This window comes from Diceros bicornis, chromosome 31 (genome assembly GCF_020826845.1).
Source record: "Diceros bicornis minor isolate mBicDic1 chromosome 31, mDicBic1.mat.cur, whole genome shotgun sequence".
NCBI classification, from domain to species: Eukaryota; Metazoa; Chordata; class Mammalia; order Perissodactyla; family Rhinocerotidae; genus Diceros; species Diceros bicornis.
In genome coordinates, this window is record NC_080770.1 from 34249156 (window position 1) to 34267468 (window position 18313).

At 48.7% G+C, this 18313-nt stretch overlaps 1 protein-coding gene across 4 annotated transcripts in view; it reads right to left on the reverse strand.

Moving 5' to 3' along the window:
- NAT10 (N-acetyltransferase 10) overlaps window positions 1-15433 on the reverse strand; it is a 35593-nt gene extending 20160 nt beyond the window's left edge. The window contains exons 1-9 of one of the 4 annotated variants that reach the window (XM_058527168.1): window positions 15358-15432; window positions 13145-13267; window positions 12633-12724; window positions 9269-9440; window positions 7841-7963; window positions 5944-6005; window positions 4067-4181; window positions 3856-3963; window positions 380-513 (exon numbers count right to left, since the gene is read on the reverse strand). In XM_058527168.1, coding sequence (XP_058383151.1) covers window positions 380-513; window positions 3856-3963; window positions 4067-4181; window positions 5944-6005; window positions 7841-7963; window positions 9269-9440; window positions 12633-12724; window positions 13145-13252 — 914 coding nt within the window. In that variant the 5' untranslated portion in view covers window positions 13253-13267; window positions 15358-15432. Of the gene's footprint in view, window positions 1-379; window positions 514-3855; window positions 3964-4066; window positions 4182-5943; window positions 6006-7840; window positions 7964-9268; window positions 9441-12632; window positions 12725-13144; window positions 13268-14677; window positions 14822-15318 lie in introns of those variants that run through there. The other 3 variants (XM_058527169.1, XM_058527170.1, XM_058527172.1) reach the window with 3 other exon arrangements.
- Between the last annotated feature and the right edge of the window lie 2880 nt (window positions 15434-18313).

Consider the following 18313-nt stretch of genomic DNA (forward strand, 5'->3'; position numbering starts at 1 on the left):
AAACACGATCTTCTACTGACCACATCATTCAAATGTCAAACATGTACCCTCCTCAGCCTGCAGAGCTGGTCTCACACATGCTCATCTCCTGAGAGTTTAAAAGTTCCTTCCCCCATTTCTCTGCTTTTGTGTGTTTATTCAACTTCAGTGCTCACAAAGGCCCCAGTGTGTGTGTCCGTGTGTGCTACACACAGACATGTGCACATCTGGGGGGTTGGGGGACACAGTGTTGCTGTTTCTAGACAGGAACCCAAGACCTAGAAGAGTCACACAGGAGCTGGCTCACACCCAGGAACAGTGTCCCAGTCGTGACCCCTAATCCTGCACACTGCTCCTCAGAGCCCAGAGTTCCTGAAGATGGGGAACCGGACGCCCTTACCCAAAAGCCACTGCCCCAGCAATGGCCAAGCCTAGGGCTGCGGACTTTCCCCTTCCTCGGGCGGCTGTGAGCGCCACCGTACTCCTCAGGGTCTTCTCCGAGATCCCCTCAATGAATTTCAAGACAGCTTTGGCCTGTGGAAAGAGAAACATATGAGGCGAGCTCTAAGAAAGGCGAGCTCGCAGCCACCTGCCAACCATCTCCATGGAGAGGTCAGCCTAACGCCAAGGCTGCAGAAAAGGGGGCAGTTCTTACAGGTGGAGACCAAGGCTCAGCACTTGGACTTCCACTCCTTGGTCATCTCCTCTCAGTCTCAAGGCTTTAAATACCAGTTAGTTGCGGATAAGCCCCAAATTCACATCTCCAGTACAGACCTCTTGCCCACACACCAGACTCTTATAGACATGCATCCACCCCTGCACATCCCCACCTGGATGTCTAACATCTCCAACTTAAACCGAATGCCTCATGTCCCCCTCAAACCTCCTGCACCTACCATCTTCCCCATCCCAGCTAGCAGTCCAATTGTTTAGGCCAAAAGGCTTCTCCATTTTCTCCCCATTCCTCATTCCAAAACATATGAAAACCCTGCCATTCCTCACTGTTCTCCTCCTCTACTGCTCTGGTCGAAGCCATCACCCTGTCCTGCCTTCATTATTACAGCAACCTCCTAATTAGTCTTTCTGCTTCCCCCTTCTTCCCCTGCAGTCTAGACTCAACACAGCAGCCAGAAGGATGCTTTTAAAATTAAGCCTGAGGATGGCTCTGCAGCTGTGCTCAGAGTAAGAACAGAACCCCGCCCTGGTCCCGTCTCTTGCAGAGGAAGTGCCAAGCCCTTCCAGCAGGCTACGGGGCTGTACCATCTGACCTCAGTCATTTCCTCCTGCTCTCCTCCTCTCGCTCTGCTTCAGCCCTCAGCCTCGTTAGTCCCAAGCACACGAGGTAGACTACCTCAGGCCTACGTACTTGCTGACCCCACTGCCAGAAGCACTCTCCCCCCAGACAGCCACAGTGCTCCCCTTCTCAACTCTTTCAAGTCTTTGCTCACATATAACCTTCTAAATGAGGCCTTCCCTGACCTCCCCATCTGGACCCACAGCATCCCCCGCTCCTCCTGTCACTCCCTATGCCTCTTTGTGGCTCTTCAGGTTTCTCCAACACACACAGCACCTTGTAGCACACTTCACGATTTGCTTGATTCACTGTCTGTCCCATCCCACCAGAACGTAAGCTCCAGGAAGCAGGTGTCCCTCTTGTTCACTGCTGAGCCCAGGGCATAGAGGAGGCCTGGCACCCCGAAGGGAAAGCAAGATGCTGTTGCACTGCATGGGAGGAGGAACCACACCACCACTTGGGGGCCAGACTCTGCTCCTCGACTGGGATCTGCCTGGGAAGAAGCCAGTGAGACTGGGAAGAAGACCAGATGGTCCTGAAGAAGTTGCCTTACGTGCCCCGGGCAGACACACTGAGAAGACACAGGCCCAGGCATATGGAAGGGAAGAAAGGGGAGGGGCTTCAGGAAGCCAGAGTCTCTCCAGATGGAAATACTCAAAGGGGACCCAGGTCCTGCTTGTCTTAGCTGGGCCTTTGCTGAACGCTGTAGTTGACCATTCTGTTGTTTCCTTTAGAGTGGAGACCTTATAAAGTCTGATGAAACGTAAGTGAAAAATCTACTGACGTGAGAGAAGGTACAAAATCTGGACTAAAAATGCATTTTAAAATAATATTCTAAAATGAAAAACCAATATAAAAAAGCAGACTGGTTTACAAAAACAAACAAAAACCAAAAAAATAGATGATCAGTAATTATACGAAAAAGGTGCCCGCTTCTCTTGCAATTAAAGCAACACGAGTTACAATGATCCTATGTCCCATATCAGATTGGTAAAGACAAGTTTAACAGTACCCAGTGCTGGCAAGGCTGCAAAGAAAAAGGTACTTTCCTACACTGTTGGTGGTTCCACAAACTGTGCAACACCCGTTGCCATGCACACACACTCTAACCCAGCAATTCTCCTCCTGGAAACTCATCCTAGAGACAGTGCCCACACATGTAGCTGTAAGAATGTCCTAACAGCGTTGTTTTTAACAGCAAAAAGGCTGGAATCGACCCAAATATCTAACAGGGGACAACTTATACTCTGTACACCATGAACCCTTTGCATATTTAAAAAATATCCATTTATTTGTATAGAAGATCCAGAAAAATACATAATAAACTACTAATAGTAGCTGTCTCTGCAGATTGGGGCTGCCAAGTAGAAACACCACTTTCTATTTTTAATGTACATTCTTTCATACTTACTGATTTTTTTTGCCATGGGCCATTTATTTTCTTGTCACACTACTACTGGTATTGTAGTTTCTCCCTCTTCTGCCCTTTCCTCTCTCTCACTCCCTCTCTTTGGTGATAAAGAGGGTACCAGGATATGGTTCAAAGCAGCCTAGAGCCTGCAGCCTAGGGGGCATAGAAAGCTATGTAGCTGCTGATTCTGTTTCCAGAATGCAAAGGGAAACCTGCCTATTGGGACTCAGCCCCGAGTGGGCGGTGTCACTGCAGCTGTCTTCCATCCTGAAGGCAGAGCTGTCAGGAGGCCTGTGCTGCTCGTCTCTGGCTGAGGCGGGACCAGAACCCTGAACACACCTGACAGCTTGAAGGCCTCTGGGCTGTGCCCATTCAGCTTCCATCACAGCCCACGAGCCACTGCAGAAGCTGAGTTTACTAGCCCTGGCCACCTCCGTGAGCACAGAAATGCCTCTTGGCAGCTCCCGCCAGCCTGCTGTCTGTACTTAACCACCCCAGAGGACCCTCCTCAGGCCTCACCGTGGAACCGGGGTAAGAAAAGGGGGCCTCAGGCTCGCCCCTCACTTCTGTACAAGGCACAGGCAAAAACCTTTATGTCATCAAAACTTAACTAAATGAAAGGACACAGGTATACCACCCTGTCATGGAAAAAGTGCCTAGGGGGGTTCTCTTTAAATTTAACCCATCTCGGGCCGGCCCCGTGGCTTAGCGGTTGGGTACGTGCGCTCCGCTGCTGGCGGCCCGGGTTCGGATCCCGGGCACGCACCGACACACTGCTTGTCTGGCCGTGCTGGGGCCGTGTCCCACATACAGCAGCTGGAGGGATGTGCAGCTATGACATACAGCTATCTGCTCGGGCTTTGGGGGGAAAATAAATAAATAAAGTTAAAAAAAAAAACAAAAATTTAACCCATCTCCCGACTCCCAGTTCCCTGAACTGCTACCTTGGGGTGGAGGGGGAGGTTAATCGCTAGACTTATGCTGTGAACCCAGACAAAAGAGAACAGCCCTGCTGTCGCTGCATGCACGAGTCCGAGCAAGAGAAAAGGCCCCTTTCCCGGGGAGGTGCCACGGCTTGCCTGGTCCTGACTTGGCTCCTGTTGCTTTCTGCACACTACACTCTACCTCTGCGTTGTTTGTGTGGGGCGGGGTGGTTCTGAAGGCCACTCACCTGGTCTAGGGTCTTGCAGCAGTCCACCAACACGCCCACAGGCTGGGTATCCTGCAAGCTCTCCTTCAACTCCTTCAGCTCCAGATCAGAAGGACCAAGACTCTCATCCTACCAGAGAGGAGAGGAGGAGGAGGTTTCCCACTGCTGCAGGAGGGCCAACACAGAAAACGCGGAGTCCCTCCCCCACATTCCTGGACCCCTGGAGACTCACCAGGGTCTGGGGAGGGAGGGCCTCAATGCTGGCAGCATGGGAGGAGATGGGCAGGATGCTGAGCTGGTCATCGATGACAAGACATTTCTTACAAGAAGCCAGAGAGAGAATAAATCTGAGGAACAAAACCACAGTCATGAGGTGTCAGGGAAAGGGGGCCAATGTCTACACAACAAAGGCTCTTACTTCAGGAAAATCACTGGCCCCACAGGTCTCTGAGAAAGCCAACACCCAGCTGGAAAGCAGTGCGTGATGATTCTGAGCCTCCTCTATAGGGCACCTGAACGAGCTTTATACAGCATGCAAGAAAACCGGGAACTCTCTCGAGACTGATCACAAGCATTCCTACTGTGCACAACTGCCACTGTCCCCCGAGTCCCTGGCCCTTCTCACACCCTCTTAGGCTCACTCTTGAGCACTGTGGTGTCTCAGGCCATCCTTAAATGAGGAAACTCCAAACCCACCCCACATGGAATCACCAGTCACACGGGGAAACAACACACACACACTGGATTTACCTTCTGCCACAAGGAAGAAAAATAAAAGGGAGAAGAGGAGATGAAAGCTCCCTTAAGAAATATAACGCAGGGCCGGCCCCGTGGCGTGGCAGTTAAGGGCGCATGCTCCGCTACTGGCGGCCCGGGTTCGGATCCCGGGCGCGCACTGAGGCACCGCTTCTCCGGCCATGCTGAGGCCACGTCCCACATATAGCAACTAGAAGGATGTGCAGCTATGACATACAACTATCTACTGGGGCTTTGGGGAGAAAAAAGGAAAAAAAAATGGAGGAGGATTGGCAATAGATGTTAGCTCCGAGCCGGTCTTCCTCAGCAAAAAGAGGAGGATTGCCATGGATGTTAGCTCAGGGCTGATCTTCCTCACACACAAAAAAAACAAAAACAAATATTCCTGTGTGTAGAAAAACATGTGTCTGGCTATAAAATTCAAACTTCTCCCACAACTCCAAGAACACAGCATCGTGCGCTACTTTCACAGGCTCCTGTTCTATCTGGTAGTGCACGGCCACCTCTTGGCCTACTCCTTCTACTGAGTTAAAGCGTCAGAGACAGTGAAAATCAGAAAGACCCTAGGGGTCAGGGAGGCCGGGATTTCTAAGCGTCAGCAGTACCGGCATTTTGGACCAGATAATTCTTTGTTGTGGGGGCTGTTCTGTGCATTTTAGGCTGTTTAGCAGCATCTCTGGCCTCTGCCCACAAGATGCCAGTAGAACCGCCACATAAGTCATGACAATCAAAATGTCTCCAGACATTGCCAAGTGTCCCCAAGGGCAGAACTGCTCCCATAGAGAACCACCGATCTAGGCCACAGCTTCTTAAGGTGTTTCACAGGTTGCTAACTTGTGTTCCCTAAAAAAGGGCTCTGGGGTCAAATAAACTTGGGAAACAATCAGTTAAGCAGGTGCCTGCTGCTGCAAGACTTTTTAGAGGCCACGACAGGCTACCGTGACTCTTCATAAAGGAAAAACTGGATCAGCATTTCCTGGACATATTTGGCCAGAAAACCCTTGTCATAAAGCCCCTCTTAAAACACTAGTGTTCTGTGAAACACATTTGGGAAACAGCAACCCAGACAAATCACCCCTTTGACAGATGAGTGCGCTAATGTAGAGAGGGAGAGTGACTTGGTTAAGGCCGGAAGGCAGGCAGAACCCAGGTCTCCCAGCCCAGCTCTCCACTCTCCTTCACCGCCTCCTGTCCGCTTCACAACCACCGCTGCTGTCAGGAATCTCACCATTCTGGACTCCTGTGCTGCCTTCCCTCAGACAAAAGCACAGCTTCCCGTTGGGTCCAAGGAAAAACATTCCTCCCACTGCGGCTCCCCACAATTAAGGGATGAGAAACATGCTAGAGACCCACCTCTCATTAAATCTTCCCACCACATCCTGATGGGCCTCCGTCCTGTATCTTGAATGCACGTCCTAAGAAAGACAACGCCCTTTAACAAAGGCATCCCAGTAGTGCTGAGGCTCAGTGTCCAAATGCGAAGGAGTTCTTCAAGCGACCCTGGGTCAAAGGAGGCGCCAGTGACGCTGCTGGAGACAAGTCCACTCCCACATCACCCGCCACGCTGACCCAGCCAAACGCTATCTGCTGGGACTGGGATCAGACTCGAGATGCAACGTTTCGTATTACAACAGACCTCCCTCACCTCAGCTTTGGCTTTCTCCACATTTTATCCAGTGTTATAAAATGTATTCATTCATTCAATAAAACGTACACGCCAACTGTGTGCCAGACATACTGCATATACACTGGCGTTTAATAAAGCATGACCTCTGTTCTTATGGAGCTCATAGTCTAATGGCTGGAGGGAAACAAATGAGTAAAAAAGTACAAATTTTGACAAATGCTACAAATGAAAACAAGAAGCAGTGACAGCAAATGGTGGAGGGGAACTCCTTATGCAGGGTAGTGAGGGGGCCCTCTGTGGTGGGGAGCAGGCAGTGTGGGAGGGGAGGCAGAGCAGACAGACTGACGTGGGCACAGTCACTCGTTCATTCACAATACTGAACGAGGCTGACTAAACGCAGGCACTCTTCCAGCACCTGGGAGTACACCAGCGAGAACTAGCCCCTGCTCTCGGCAAGTTCAGAGACTAGTACGGGAAGACAGACAAGAAACAAATAGAGCTTTAGGCAGTTGTCAAATGCTATGAAGAAAAATAAAGCAGGTTAAGGAGTGACAGGTGGAGTGACGTATCCTACACAGGATGTGAGGAGAGACCACACTGAGGAGGTGATATTGAGCAGGGATGTGACCGCAGTGGAGGCAAACCATGCAGACAGGCCAGTGGGAACAGCAAGTGCAAAGACCCTGATGAGAGAGTGTGCTGGGTGTGTCTGAGGACTTGTGAGGAAGCCAGAGGAGCTGTGGTGGCAATGACAGGAGGAGTGGCAGTGACAGGACACAGCTACTAAGATTGGGAGAAGTCCACTTCATCACAGAAACGCAGTTTGTGAAACCCCGCAGCAAATACTAACATCCTGCCCGCGTGGCTGGGCCTCGGGCAGGACTCATCACAGCCACATGGCAGTACTGCTGGAGTGGGAGACAGCACTGCATCCACTGAGCAGCCCCACGCCGCCTCCACCATGCCCTCAGCTTTGGGAGAATACCGCCCCTCCCAGACTCGAAGTTCTTGCCAAACTAGGAGTGGCACTGACAAATGTTCCTGCATTATCCATTAAGACGAGGGCCAGTGGGGAAGTCTGTGCATGGTGCCTTTTTTTTTTTTTGTGAGGAAGATCTGCCCTGAGCTAACATCCGTGCCCATCTTCCTCTACTCTATACAGGACGCTGCCACAGCATGGCTTGACAAGCGGTGCATCGGTGCGTGCCTGGGATCCGAACCCGCGAACCCCAGGCCGCCGCAGCGGAGCGCGCGCACTTAACCGCTGCGCCACCGGGCCGGCCCCTGTGGTCCTTTTTTTGCAATACACAAATTTAGGTGCTGGCATGGCTCTTTGCAGAATACCATTCCAGAAATCTACCTATATAATAGCTGCTGACTCTCACTGGTGTAGAATGTGCAAATGCTGAGAGCCAACGAGAAATTCAGAGATTCCAGGGCACACTCAGGGCCACTGGGATTCTCTGCTGGGACGTTTCCTTAGGTGCAAAGAGCTCCCAGCCCAGAGAACGTGCCGACCGCTCATGGGAGCTACTCAACAAGCGTTCTTAAAAGAAAGTGGCTACAGCAAAAACATAGATTAATTTGAACCCCCGCAATTAAGTTAAAAAACAGACACTTAACCATGGTCATCGTGTACAGCTGCTTAAGTGAATTCATGGTCCGCAGGAGGATGACCACCAGCCCACCGCCTTCCACTGTCTCCACAGTCCTGGCCAGCAAGTTTGGAGTTAAGGCTTCAAAATCCTGGAAGAAGGAGACCTTGCAAAGGGCTGGTCATGCAAAGAGCACCCCCAGGGAAGCTTAACCAAGGGCCAGGTGAGAAGATAAAAAGAGGGCTTCAGAGCACAAACCAAGCCCATCCCCCACCCGACTCACCAGGACACACACAGAGCCCCTCACTGAGGGGCACTCAGAAGACAGCCCAGCCCTGGAGAGCAAGGGTCCCTGATTCTATATATCAAAAGTGTCTCTACTTATCTCTGATAAAATCCTACTGGAAGGAAGTCTTCATGGATTCACATGTGAATTTCAGAAACATCCCACATTCATTTCCTGATATGTTTACAGACTGACACTGTTTGGCAAACTCAAGCAGTGGGACAGCCACTGCTTCCAGGAGCCATCATCACTGCACCTGGTGACCGTGGCGAGCATAAGACACTCCCTACCCGTCAGTGATCAGGGGAGAATGAGGCAAAATGCTCCTTTCTGGCCTCCAAGGTGGGATGCAACCCAGCAGTGTATGGGACAACCCACTGGAATGCAGACAGAAAAATGAGAACTTCTATTCATGATTTCCCCCCCCATTTCTTAATTTATATTTTGTAAGGTATGTTTTTATGTATGTAATCATAGTAGCACGTGTATAATAAATACGAAAATGTGGAGATTAGTGCTTAAATTTGTCTTCCTTTTTTTGGAGGAGGGGGGTTTACAGGTGTCAAAGAATCAAAGAATAAAACAAAGACTACCCGAGCTCAAAACAAAGGAAAATGCAAAACTTAGTCTATTAATCTGCCTGCCAAGAGAATACATACCAGTGAATAAATTTACCAGATGGTTCTCTGAGGGGAGAAAGTGAGGGGATTTTAAGGACTGGAAGGGGGGTGGAGGGTGTTGTGCTCATCAAGTCTCTGGATAAGACATATGAGTGCAGAGGTCTGTACCCACTTGGCTAAAACAAGTCCCACTGCTCACTGGTCACCAAGCTTCAGTCAGTTCCAATAAGGATCTGGGGGCCTAGGGTCACCCGAGGTTCACAGTGCTTTCTTTATCAGCTTTAGCTGTTAGAACCAGTTGTGACAGAGCATCACAGCCAATTTTGTTATCTCTAGACAAGTGCTGCCTTAAGTAGAAAGTTTTCTTTTTATGTGGGTGAATTATCAAGTTTCCTTTGGAAAGTGGCTAAGTCTCCCACTGGTAATGCTTGGGGGAGGGCAGTACAGAAGAACCTTCTCTCCTTACTGTACACCTGCTGCCGTGGGGCACCAAGCAGCCGAAGCACTCTCAGTGCTCGACCCCAGCCACAGGCTGGAGGAAGCCACCCACCTGGAGGACGCACATGCCGAAGGTATTGCCCAGAATCTTGTGGGTCTCGTTGTAGTAGCAGTAGCGAATGTTTGTGGCTGCTACGAAGAGCTCAAAGGGGTCATCTTGCTTTAAGTTCAGTGTCCCATTCTTTATTTTTTTCTGCAGCTGCCGCATTCTTTTCTTCCGGTGACTGCAATCACCCCCATCCCATGAGAGCCAGTTAACCAGCGCAGTGAAACAGCGGAGCAGGGAACAGGCTCGACAATCCCCCACTTAGACCTTTAGAGCTAGAAGGGAACCTGGACACTGCAGGGCCAACCCCCTCACTTCACAGGGAAAGAAATGGAGAGGCAGACTGGTTAAGAAGATGGGCTTCGGAGGGAGACAGCAGTAAGCCTGTGTACGAACCCTGCTATTTTGCTCTGTCACCTTCAGCAGATACTTCACTTCAAAAGAAGGATAATGAGACTTCCCAAACCTCACATCTGGCCAGAACAGAGCTCGAAACTGAACCCAGGTGGCTCATCATCTTACTCTCCAGCCAGTGCTTCAACTACATGGTGTCTGGGGACCTGGGAAAGCCATGGTGACAGCAGGGGACTTTACTCATTTTTCCTAAATGAATTCATCCACTTTCTTCCCAGACTGTGGGATCAAGTCCTCCAGGGCAGCTCTAATCTGGGATAATACCGATGGAGGATATACGGGTTGGAAAGGAATCTGGACGTCTCTCAGAAATCCCCGAACTTTTCTTTCATCTTAAAAACCCTGAATATCCAACTGTCATTTAAGTCTTTCTTTTACAGAAAAGAGAGAATAAGAAAGCTCCAGAACTGGGGATTACAGCAGATCAAAATTCTACCAGAGTTCTCTAACTGAATAGCTAGAACCCAGGCCTTCCCCTGGGCCTCCACTCCCTCATCTGTAAAACAAGCCAGGTGGGCAAGTTGATTTTCACTGTCCTTCTGGCTCTGCCTTAACTCATGGTTCAGAAGAGAGCATCAGCTTTAACCTGATGCTCTGCCACATCAAGAAGGGTGGGAGAGCTGCAAGAGGCACAGAGGAGGTTTTTAAAAGTGAAATCAGGTGGGTTAAGTTTGAAAAGCTAATCTGCCCAGAACACCGTGAACTGCTTAATTCCACATCCATCTGACATTCACTGAACAGCACTGAGAATCACAAGCCCCAGAAACTTACAGTTCTGCTGATAGGCAAGAGGCCTTATTCTCAATCCATATTAAAAATGCTTACCTGCCCAATTATGAAAGTCTCTGGATAGGACATAATATACACACCAAAATACCAATTATGGTTTAAAACTACATACCAGTGATAGACAGCTAAATGCTAACAACACTTAGATGCTGAGATTATGGTTGCCTTTTATTTCCCTTTGTGACTTTATCGGTATTTTTCATATTTCTTACAATAAAGCTTTATAATTTTTTTTTAAAAGTCAAAACTATTTACTCAAAATGTAGCATCTTTTAGGCAGAATCAAGTCTCCTTAAGACAAAAGTATAGGAACAAATCAAATTTAGCCTTTGGTACTAAGTAAAACTAAAAAAATTTTAGATCCTGTTAACAATACATTCAATCAACAAATGTGAATTAAGCACCTCCTACAAACATGCCCGATCAAGTGAAAACAGGAAAACACAAAGGTAAACAGGAGAGGCCTCCTAACAAAATGACCTTACCACCGGGAAGTAGAAAAGACCAGCATGTGAGTGACTACACCTGGAGGGAGAGAGAGGGCAGGGGACAAGCACTGTAGCAGGAGGCACATGCTGCAGAGGTGGAGGAGCCAGGAGGTATGGCTGAGGGGCTCAGGAAACGCCTCACCAAGGAGGCGGGCCCTGACAAGTGAGGAGCACTTCACAGTGATGACGCAGAGGTGGAGTGGCATCCTGAGCAGAAGAGGAGCAGGAGCAAGGCAGGGAGCCTCACCACCACGCAGAGCAGCTGGAGATGGAGACACGATTTCAGAGTCACCACCAAAGACAAGCACAACGGGGAATGAGGGAGGGAGAAGAGGCCCGAGGACAGAGTCACACACACCAGCTGGGCTTAGGGCAGGAGATAAGATGAAGGGAAAGCAGAGAGCTCAGGAAGGCGGTCTGAGTAAGAGCCAGAAAGGCCAAGAAAGGAGAGCATTCTGAGGGGGTCACATAGTGGGTTATCTGCCAAGGAACAGCACTCCACACCCAGAACCCCTCATTACACAGAGCTGTAGGCAGAACTGCCAGGTTTCCAACCCCGCCTTCCCTGGCCCCAGGGTGGGTGTCTTTCCACAAGTATTTGCAAGACTGATATCCACGTGGTTGGACCTGAAACATGTAAAACTGAAGTGCTGTTTCTGCCATGGAGACTGATGTGAAGTGGGAAAGAACAGAGCAGACACACAGAGATGGGAGACTGAGCAACGACTGGAAGCCTCAGCGCTCTGGCTCTCCATCCCCCCTGAGGCAGAGCTGAAACCTCATCCCCTTAGGTTTCATGAGCTATCCCGTATAGCTCAATAAATTCCCTTTGTGTCTAAGTGCTTTTATGCTGGAGGTCTGCTACTTATGACTAGAAGTCTTAAGTTTCACAGCTTCAAGGAAATAAGAGTAGCCACTGTCAAATACAGCAGTGAGCTGGTGGAGGAAGAGCTCTGAAAAGGAGCAGAGGGGGGAGAAAAGCTGCTGTATTGGGCATCAGGTCGTCGACAACTTCCAAGAGCACAGTTGGGTCACAACGGTAGACAGAAGCCAGACGGCAAAGAGGGCAACTGGAAAATGCAAAAGGCTTCTGTTTCACGGTGTCTGGCAATAAAAATGAGAGAGAATGCTAGCCCGAGGGAGAAAGCTGGGTATGTAGCTAATCATTTTTTTGAGAATGGAGAAAGCTGAACATGTTTGCAGGGAAAAGGAGGCAGTGTCAGAGGGGTATGGAGTGTCCGCACAGACAAGAAGGCCAAGATCCTAAAGAAGTGAGAGAAGAGAGCCAGAGTGGACAAAGGGGTTTGCTCTGAACACGGGATGAGGTTCAGAAACAAAAGTGAAGGAAAAAGGGAGAGTGAAGATGTGGAGTAACTCTGACGCACGGAAAGGCAAGTGAAGAACTCGCATTAGATGAGTGTGATCAGCTTGGAAGAGTGGGAAGAAAAATCACAGCAAAAAGCAAGGAAATGGGCTGGAGACTTAGCACGAAAGGACTGAAACTCATTGTCAGGAATAAAGAGAGGACATCAGCTCCATTAGTTTCTCTGTTGGGAGTGTCCTCAGAGACAGACCTGCACTAGCAATCCCTGAAAAACTACGTCAAGGAATCGGTTCCTGGCATTTAAGCCACGGGCAGGAACTGTATGTGACATGGGACACTTGAGGGCCAAGCTTACCTGCTGAACCCCAGCTCTTTCTTATAACACCACAGCACTGAAGGCCGAGCCTTCACAGTTGCTTTGGACAACATGTGATGGAGGATGACCACCTGCCAAAGAAAAAGTCACAGAATTTCAGGGCCAAAGACACCTTGGAGACTGCCAGGCCCAAGACCTCATTTGACAGATGTGGAAAGTAAACTGAGGGCCAGAGAAGAGAAGTGCTCAAGGTCACAAGGCAAGTAGTGCCCAGGCTGGGACTAGAAGCCAGATCACATACACTTTAACCTTGTGCTCAGTCCACCACCCCAGGCATCAAAAGCTGTTAAGCTGTCTGCTAATAATTCTAAACATAGATATTTGTCATTTCTGAGAAACAAAGGAAGGTTCCCACTAGGCATTTTACTTAAAGAAAACCAGTCAAAGGGACCTTAATGTCATTGCATGCGGAAACCCCAGAGGGCCTGTAACATGCGGACTCTTTGGGACAAGACACAAAGGTAAGTGAGGAAGCGTTTACCAGGTCTTACCTGATCCTTTCCTCGATCTCCAACTACAACAAAGAGAGACCTCTGCCGCTCAGCTACCCCATTCTCAATGAGAATCCGGATCCGGTTATCCACTTTCTTCCGATGCATGGTGAAAGACTATCACTAAAACGGAAAGAAAGGCAACACAAGCGGGCATGAACGCCAGACTCGGGGTGAGAAACATCAGCTGGCTGCCTCCTGCAGGGCTAGCGGCTATGCTGCGCACATTTCTAAGCATCATCCTACTTAACCATCAAACAGCTCCCTAGGGAAGACATCAGCCTCATTTTTAAAACTAGAAAACTGAGGCTTGGGAGGTGAGGAAAATGTTCCCTCCAGAGAAGAAGTCAACAGGGAAGCTATAATTCACACCTCAATTGAGGAATGTTTAAAAACTGGAAACAATGTTCAAAAAAACAGAATAATTAAAACATATAATAGTATATCTATGGGATAATAAGGCAGTTTCCAAAAAAAACTTTTTCAAAATCATTTTCAAAACTTATCTAAGGATACAGATGCTTATGAGAGGATAACATGGCAGGATAAAGGACGACACCATTTTTTATGCATATGCGTCACAGAGAGAAGAGTAAAGCCTGGAAGAAAACACCCAAGTGTCAAGTAGTTATTTCTGGATGGCGAGATTGCAGGTGATTCTTATTTTGTTCTTCCATTTTCTTCGAGTTTTGTTTTTTTTAAATTTACATGCATTACTAATAAAATCAAGGAAAAGAAATCAATGAATATTACTAGAATTAAATATGTCCAACTTGTTTCCTCAAAGGAGGGAAAACCATACCGAAGCCTGTACAGATGGACCTCAGAAGTTACTGTGGTTACATATGACAAAATATTGCATCATTACTATAATAAATAAACAGCAGATGTGTCAATTATATTATAATCTAAACATAAAATTGACCTGTTACTTAAAAACTCCCATGCTTGCTGCATTCTAAACATAAAGATCATTAATTGAACTCTAACCTTAACTGTCCTTCTAATCTCCCAATCCCAACATGGACATTAGCAGTGCTATGTGACTGTAAAACACTATGTCACAATCAACAGTTCCTATTTTATAAGGAAAGGAGCCAGCATCCCGAGGAAAAAAAGTAACGGAGACAGGATTCACACTCAAGTCCGCCTGACTCCAGAGCCTGAGCTGTTCCCGGTTCACCAAGCTGCCCGGCCTGTCAGCCGTGCTGCCGGCCACATCAAGACCCCACAATACTCAATCAATAACTAATTGTTGGGGACTGGTTTTTGCTCTAGTTACTGTGGGAGCCCCAGAAGTAGCACCAGATAAAGCCTTGACTTCAAAAAGCTTTCACTCTCCTTGGAGAAGATATTTAGAAGAAAGAGATTAGGGACAATCTGTCTAAAGACAGACAAAATTAGATGTAAAAGTAATAGCTATAGCCAGTGGTCTGATGAAGGTCTGAGATTGCTGTGGGCTGGAGTTGTCATGGAACCTTAATGGATGAGGAGGGCCTGAAAGGAGGAGAAAGATGATTATTTTTCACTCACTCATCTATTCGTCTAACCAACACAAAACATCTAAGTGCCAGACACCATTCTAGGTGCACTGGCAAACAAAATAAAGTCCTGAATGTGACTGCTGATGCCTGGTGCCACAGCGGTTAAGTGCGCGCGCTCCACTTCAGCGGCCCAGGTTCGGATGCCGGGTGCGCCCCCAACCCGCTGCTTGTCAAGCCATGCTGTGGCAGCGTCCCATATAAAGCAGAGGAGGATTGGCATCAGATGTTAGCTCAGGGCAGATCTTCCTCACACAGAAAGAGAAGAATACAAGCAAAGGAGCACAGTACAGTAGTTAGCAGCGAGGCTGGATCTGGAATCAGACCGCCTCGGTTCCACGCCCGGCGCTCATCCAGGAACTGCGGGCGAGCTCCCCAGACAGCAGACCTGTGAGCCACCCGCTCACCCCGACCCCCAGCTAGAGGGCCCTACAGGACGGAGAGGAGCCCCGCTACCCCCGAGAGCGCTCGAGAAGCATGCCCGAGAGGGGCCGCCCACTGGGGAAGAGGATCCTCTCATCTAGGAGAGTCCGCGTGGGGCGGCAGCCGGCACGGGCCTGGCACCGGCCCGGATGCAGAGCCTTCGTTCCCGAGCCCGCCCCCCCTCGGCCCGAGAAAGACACGGCCCCCGACCTCGGCACGCAGCCCCAGCTACCCCGCGGTGTACGGTACCTGCGCCCCGCGCGGCGCGTTCCAGCCAGCGGCGAGGCGGCGGCACGTGGGGGCGCCCAACTACTCCGGAAGACCGCCGGGCACAGCGGGCGGCCCCAGCCGACGCCTGACCGCGCGCCTCAGCGTCCGGCCCTTTCTCACTCTGTCGCTGCGTGATGACGTCAGAGGCGCGGGAGGCGGAGCTGCAGCCCGGACGGCCCGCAGCCGCTGTGGTGCTGGCTGCAGTCTGCCTCTCTTCACGTCACCATTACGATACCCAGGCTCCAAACGGCAAAATAAGCATCCCGATGTCCGCAACCCCAGCGCCTGCCACTGTGCTGGGGCTAGCTCGGGTGCCCAGAGGCCCGGGCAGCACGCAGTCAGCGGGCCCGGATCTGTGCGTAGTTTCACAGATCTTGTCTAAATAACTTCGCATTTTAATGTGACCGGATGAGGAAACTCGATCAGCCAACCTATTTCATTCATCTCTCGCCCCTCCATACCCGCAGTAATTACCTCGTAGACCACTGCGGCCGTAGTAATTGCAGGTCCCGCTAGGAAGAAGCTGGCGCTCTTCTCAAAACCAGTTCTGGGGCTCTGCTCTTGCTCAATTACTTCCCCTCCTCTCACCCCCCACCCGCACCCCCAGCTCCCGGGCGAACTCGCCCAAGCACGACTACAAGAGCCCCCTATACATACTCTTACATCTTTGTCTTTGGGTCAGACCGCTGAACTTCAAGTAAACAAACCCAACTGCTTGCTTGACATTTCTTCTCAGACACCTCAAATTCAGAAGGTCCGAAGCCGAACTCATGTGGAAACATTTCCCTCCCTCCCTGAAACTCCTCCCCCAAATCAAGACACCTGCAAATCTAACGTAACCACCACCACCACCCATCTAGTCCAACATCCATTATAAAATTTTTATAATTCACTCAAAAAAAAGTCAATATGCCAGACAAAAGGGATGAAGTGACCAAACCGTTCCCGTCTCTCGTGAAGCTTACATAACTCGAGGTAAGTTTTAAGGGCTAAGAAAAAAGTATCCAGTGAGTAAAAAGTGACTAAGGGTACTACTTCAGAGGCGGACATGGAAGGCCTCTAAGGTGGTGACACTGGAGCAAACACCTGAATTTAGAATCAGTCTTAAGAATATTTGAGCGAAAGGCCTTCCCATGAAGCAGCCAGCGTGGCCAGAGTACAGCGGGCAAGAAAGAAAACGGCAGGAAATTAGGCCAGATAATGAAGGGCCATGTGGGCCATAGATTTAGAATTTAATTCTGGGTGTGATGGGAAGCCACTGGAGTTTGGGGAACAGTGAAGTGACAAAATCTGATTTGTCCTCTCCTCTTAAAAGGCTCATTCTGGCTACTGTGAAAAATTTATACTATAGGAAAGCAAGAGTAGAAGCAGGAAGAACCATTATAAGCTACTGTAGTTCCCTGTTCTAAGCTGGTATAGGTGGTGGTCACAAGTGCTAGATGACTCAGGATATATTTTCAAGGTAGAACCATGTGGATTTGCTTAAGGACTAGACACAGTATGAAAGGATTATCAAAGATGATATCCAAGGTATTTGCCCTGAGAAACAGGATGAATGGAGGCTAATCAAGAGATCAGTCTGGAATATGACATTCAAATCAAGATATCGAGTACGAGTTTGTTTCGGGGAGTTTGGGACCTAGAAATATTTAGGAGTAACTAAAACGCTGATAATAGTCAGTCATGAGATTGGATGACATCACTAGGGAAGACAACTAGCTAGAGATGAAGTTTGACAGGCCTGGAGAACTCTGCAAAGGGTACTGAACAGTCGCCAGTGAGACAGGAAATATGTAGAAGCCATTCACCACCACCGTCCACTTTAGTTCATGTTGTCATCATTTCTTACATGGGTATTCCAATAGCCATCTCTTGCCCCATATATTTTGTTCTCAACACTGCACTGAGTGTTCTTTAAATGGCAATTTTATTAGGTGACCCACCATTCTTCCCTCCCAACTCCCACCCCCCACAAACACAGCTTAAAAATCAAACGTTTCCAACTGTTCTTAAGAGACAAAACTTAACATGAAATATAACTATAAAGCATCCATAGTAGCCCTTACCTGTTTCTTCAGCCTCTAACTCCACTGAATCTGTACTCTTTCCACTTGAGCCAGATAGTCACTGGAGAGTGGACCATTGGACATGTTCTTCCCTCCCCTTCTTTGCCTAGTTAACCACTCATCCTTCAAGTCTTAATTCAACGAAATCTTTCCTGATCATTTTGACTAGGTCATATCCTGTAAGTTACAGCCTTAATATCTGTCATCATCCATGTTGCTCCATCATGGCATCTGCTACACTTGAGTGTCACCATGTCCATATCTTTGAGTAGACTGTTCAATCAAAGTGGGAACCAGTGATTTTGTCATCACTGAATGCTTAGTGCTTGGCATGATGCCTAGCAAAGGATACCCAAATTCGCTGAATGAAGCCTTACTTCAGTGGCTCCCTAACATTATCACAGAACTTAAAGAAAACTAGTACTTACAAATAAGAATACAACACTAAAAATTGCCTTTACCAGAGATCAGGTGGTTTTTCACTACCTACACTCAAAAAGCCAGTCCTCTGCATAGGACTAGGTTAGGCTTCAGAGGAGCTGTAAGGTATTAAAACCCTGATTGAGAGAATGCAGTAGTCCAGCCTTAGAAGACAAGGCTGCTGAGAGATTTAAGCTTTTTCCTCGTCTCTCACAAGCAGCACTTCTTTACTTAGAGCTTTGCTAGATGGCATATACAACTAAAGCAAACTCCACTCAAGGACAATAAGGTATCAGGTTTTAATATGATTTAATCTAATGTAATTTAAAACATTCAGTAGTCTTTTCCAGTTATTTTTGTAGAATTCAAAATGGGAAAAGGTATCGAGATGTGCCTTAACAACTTACTTTCCTTTTCCTGAGGGTTTTCCCTCCCCGTTAACTCTAGAA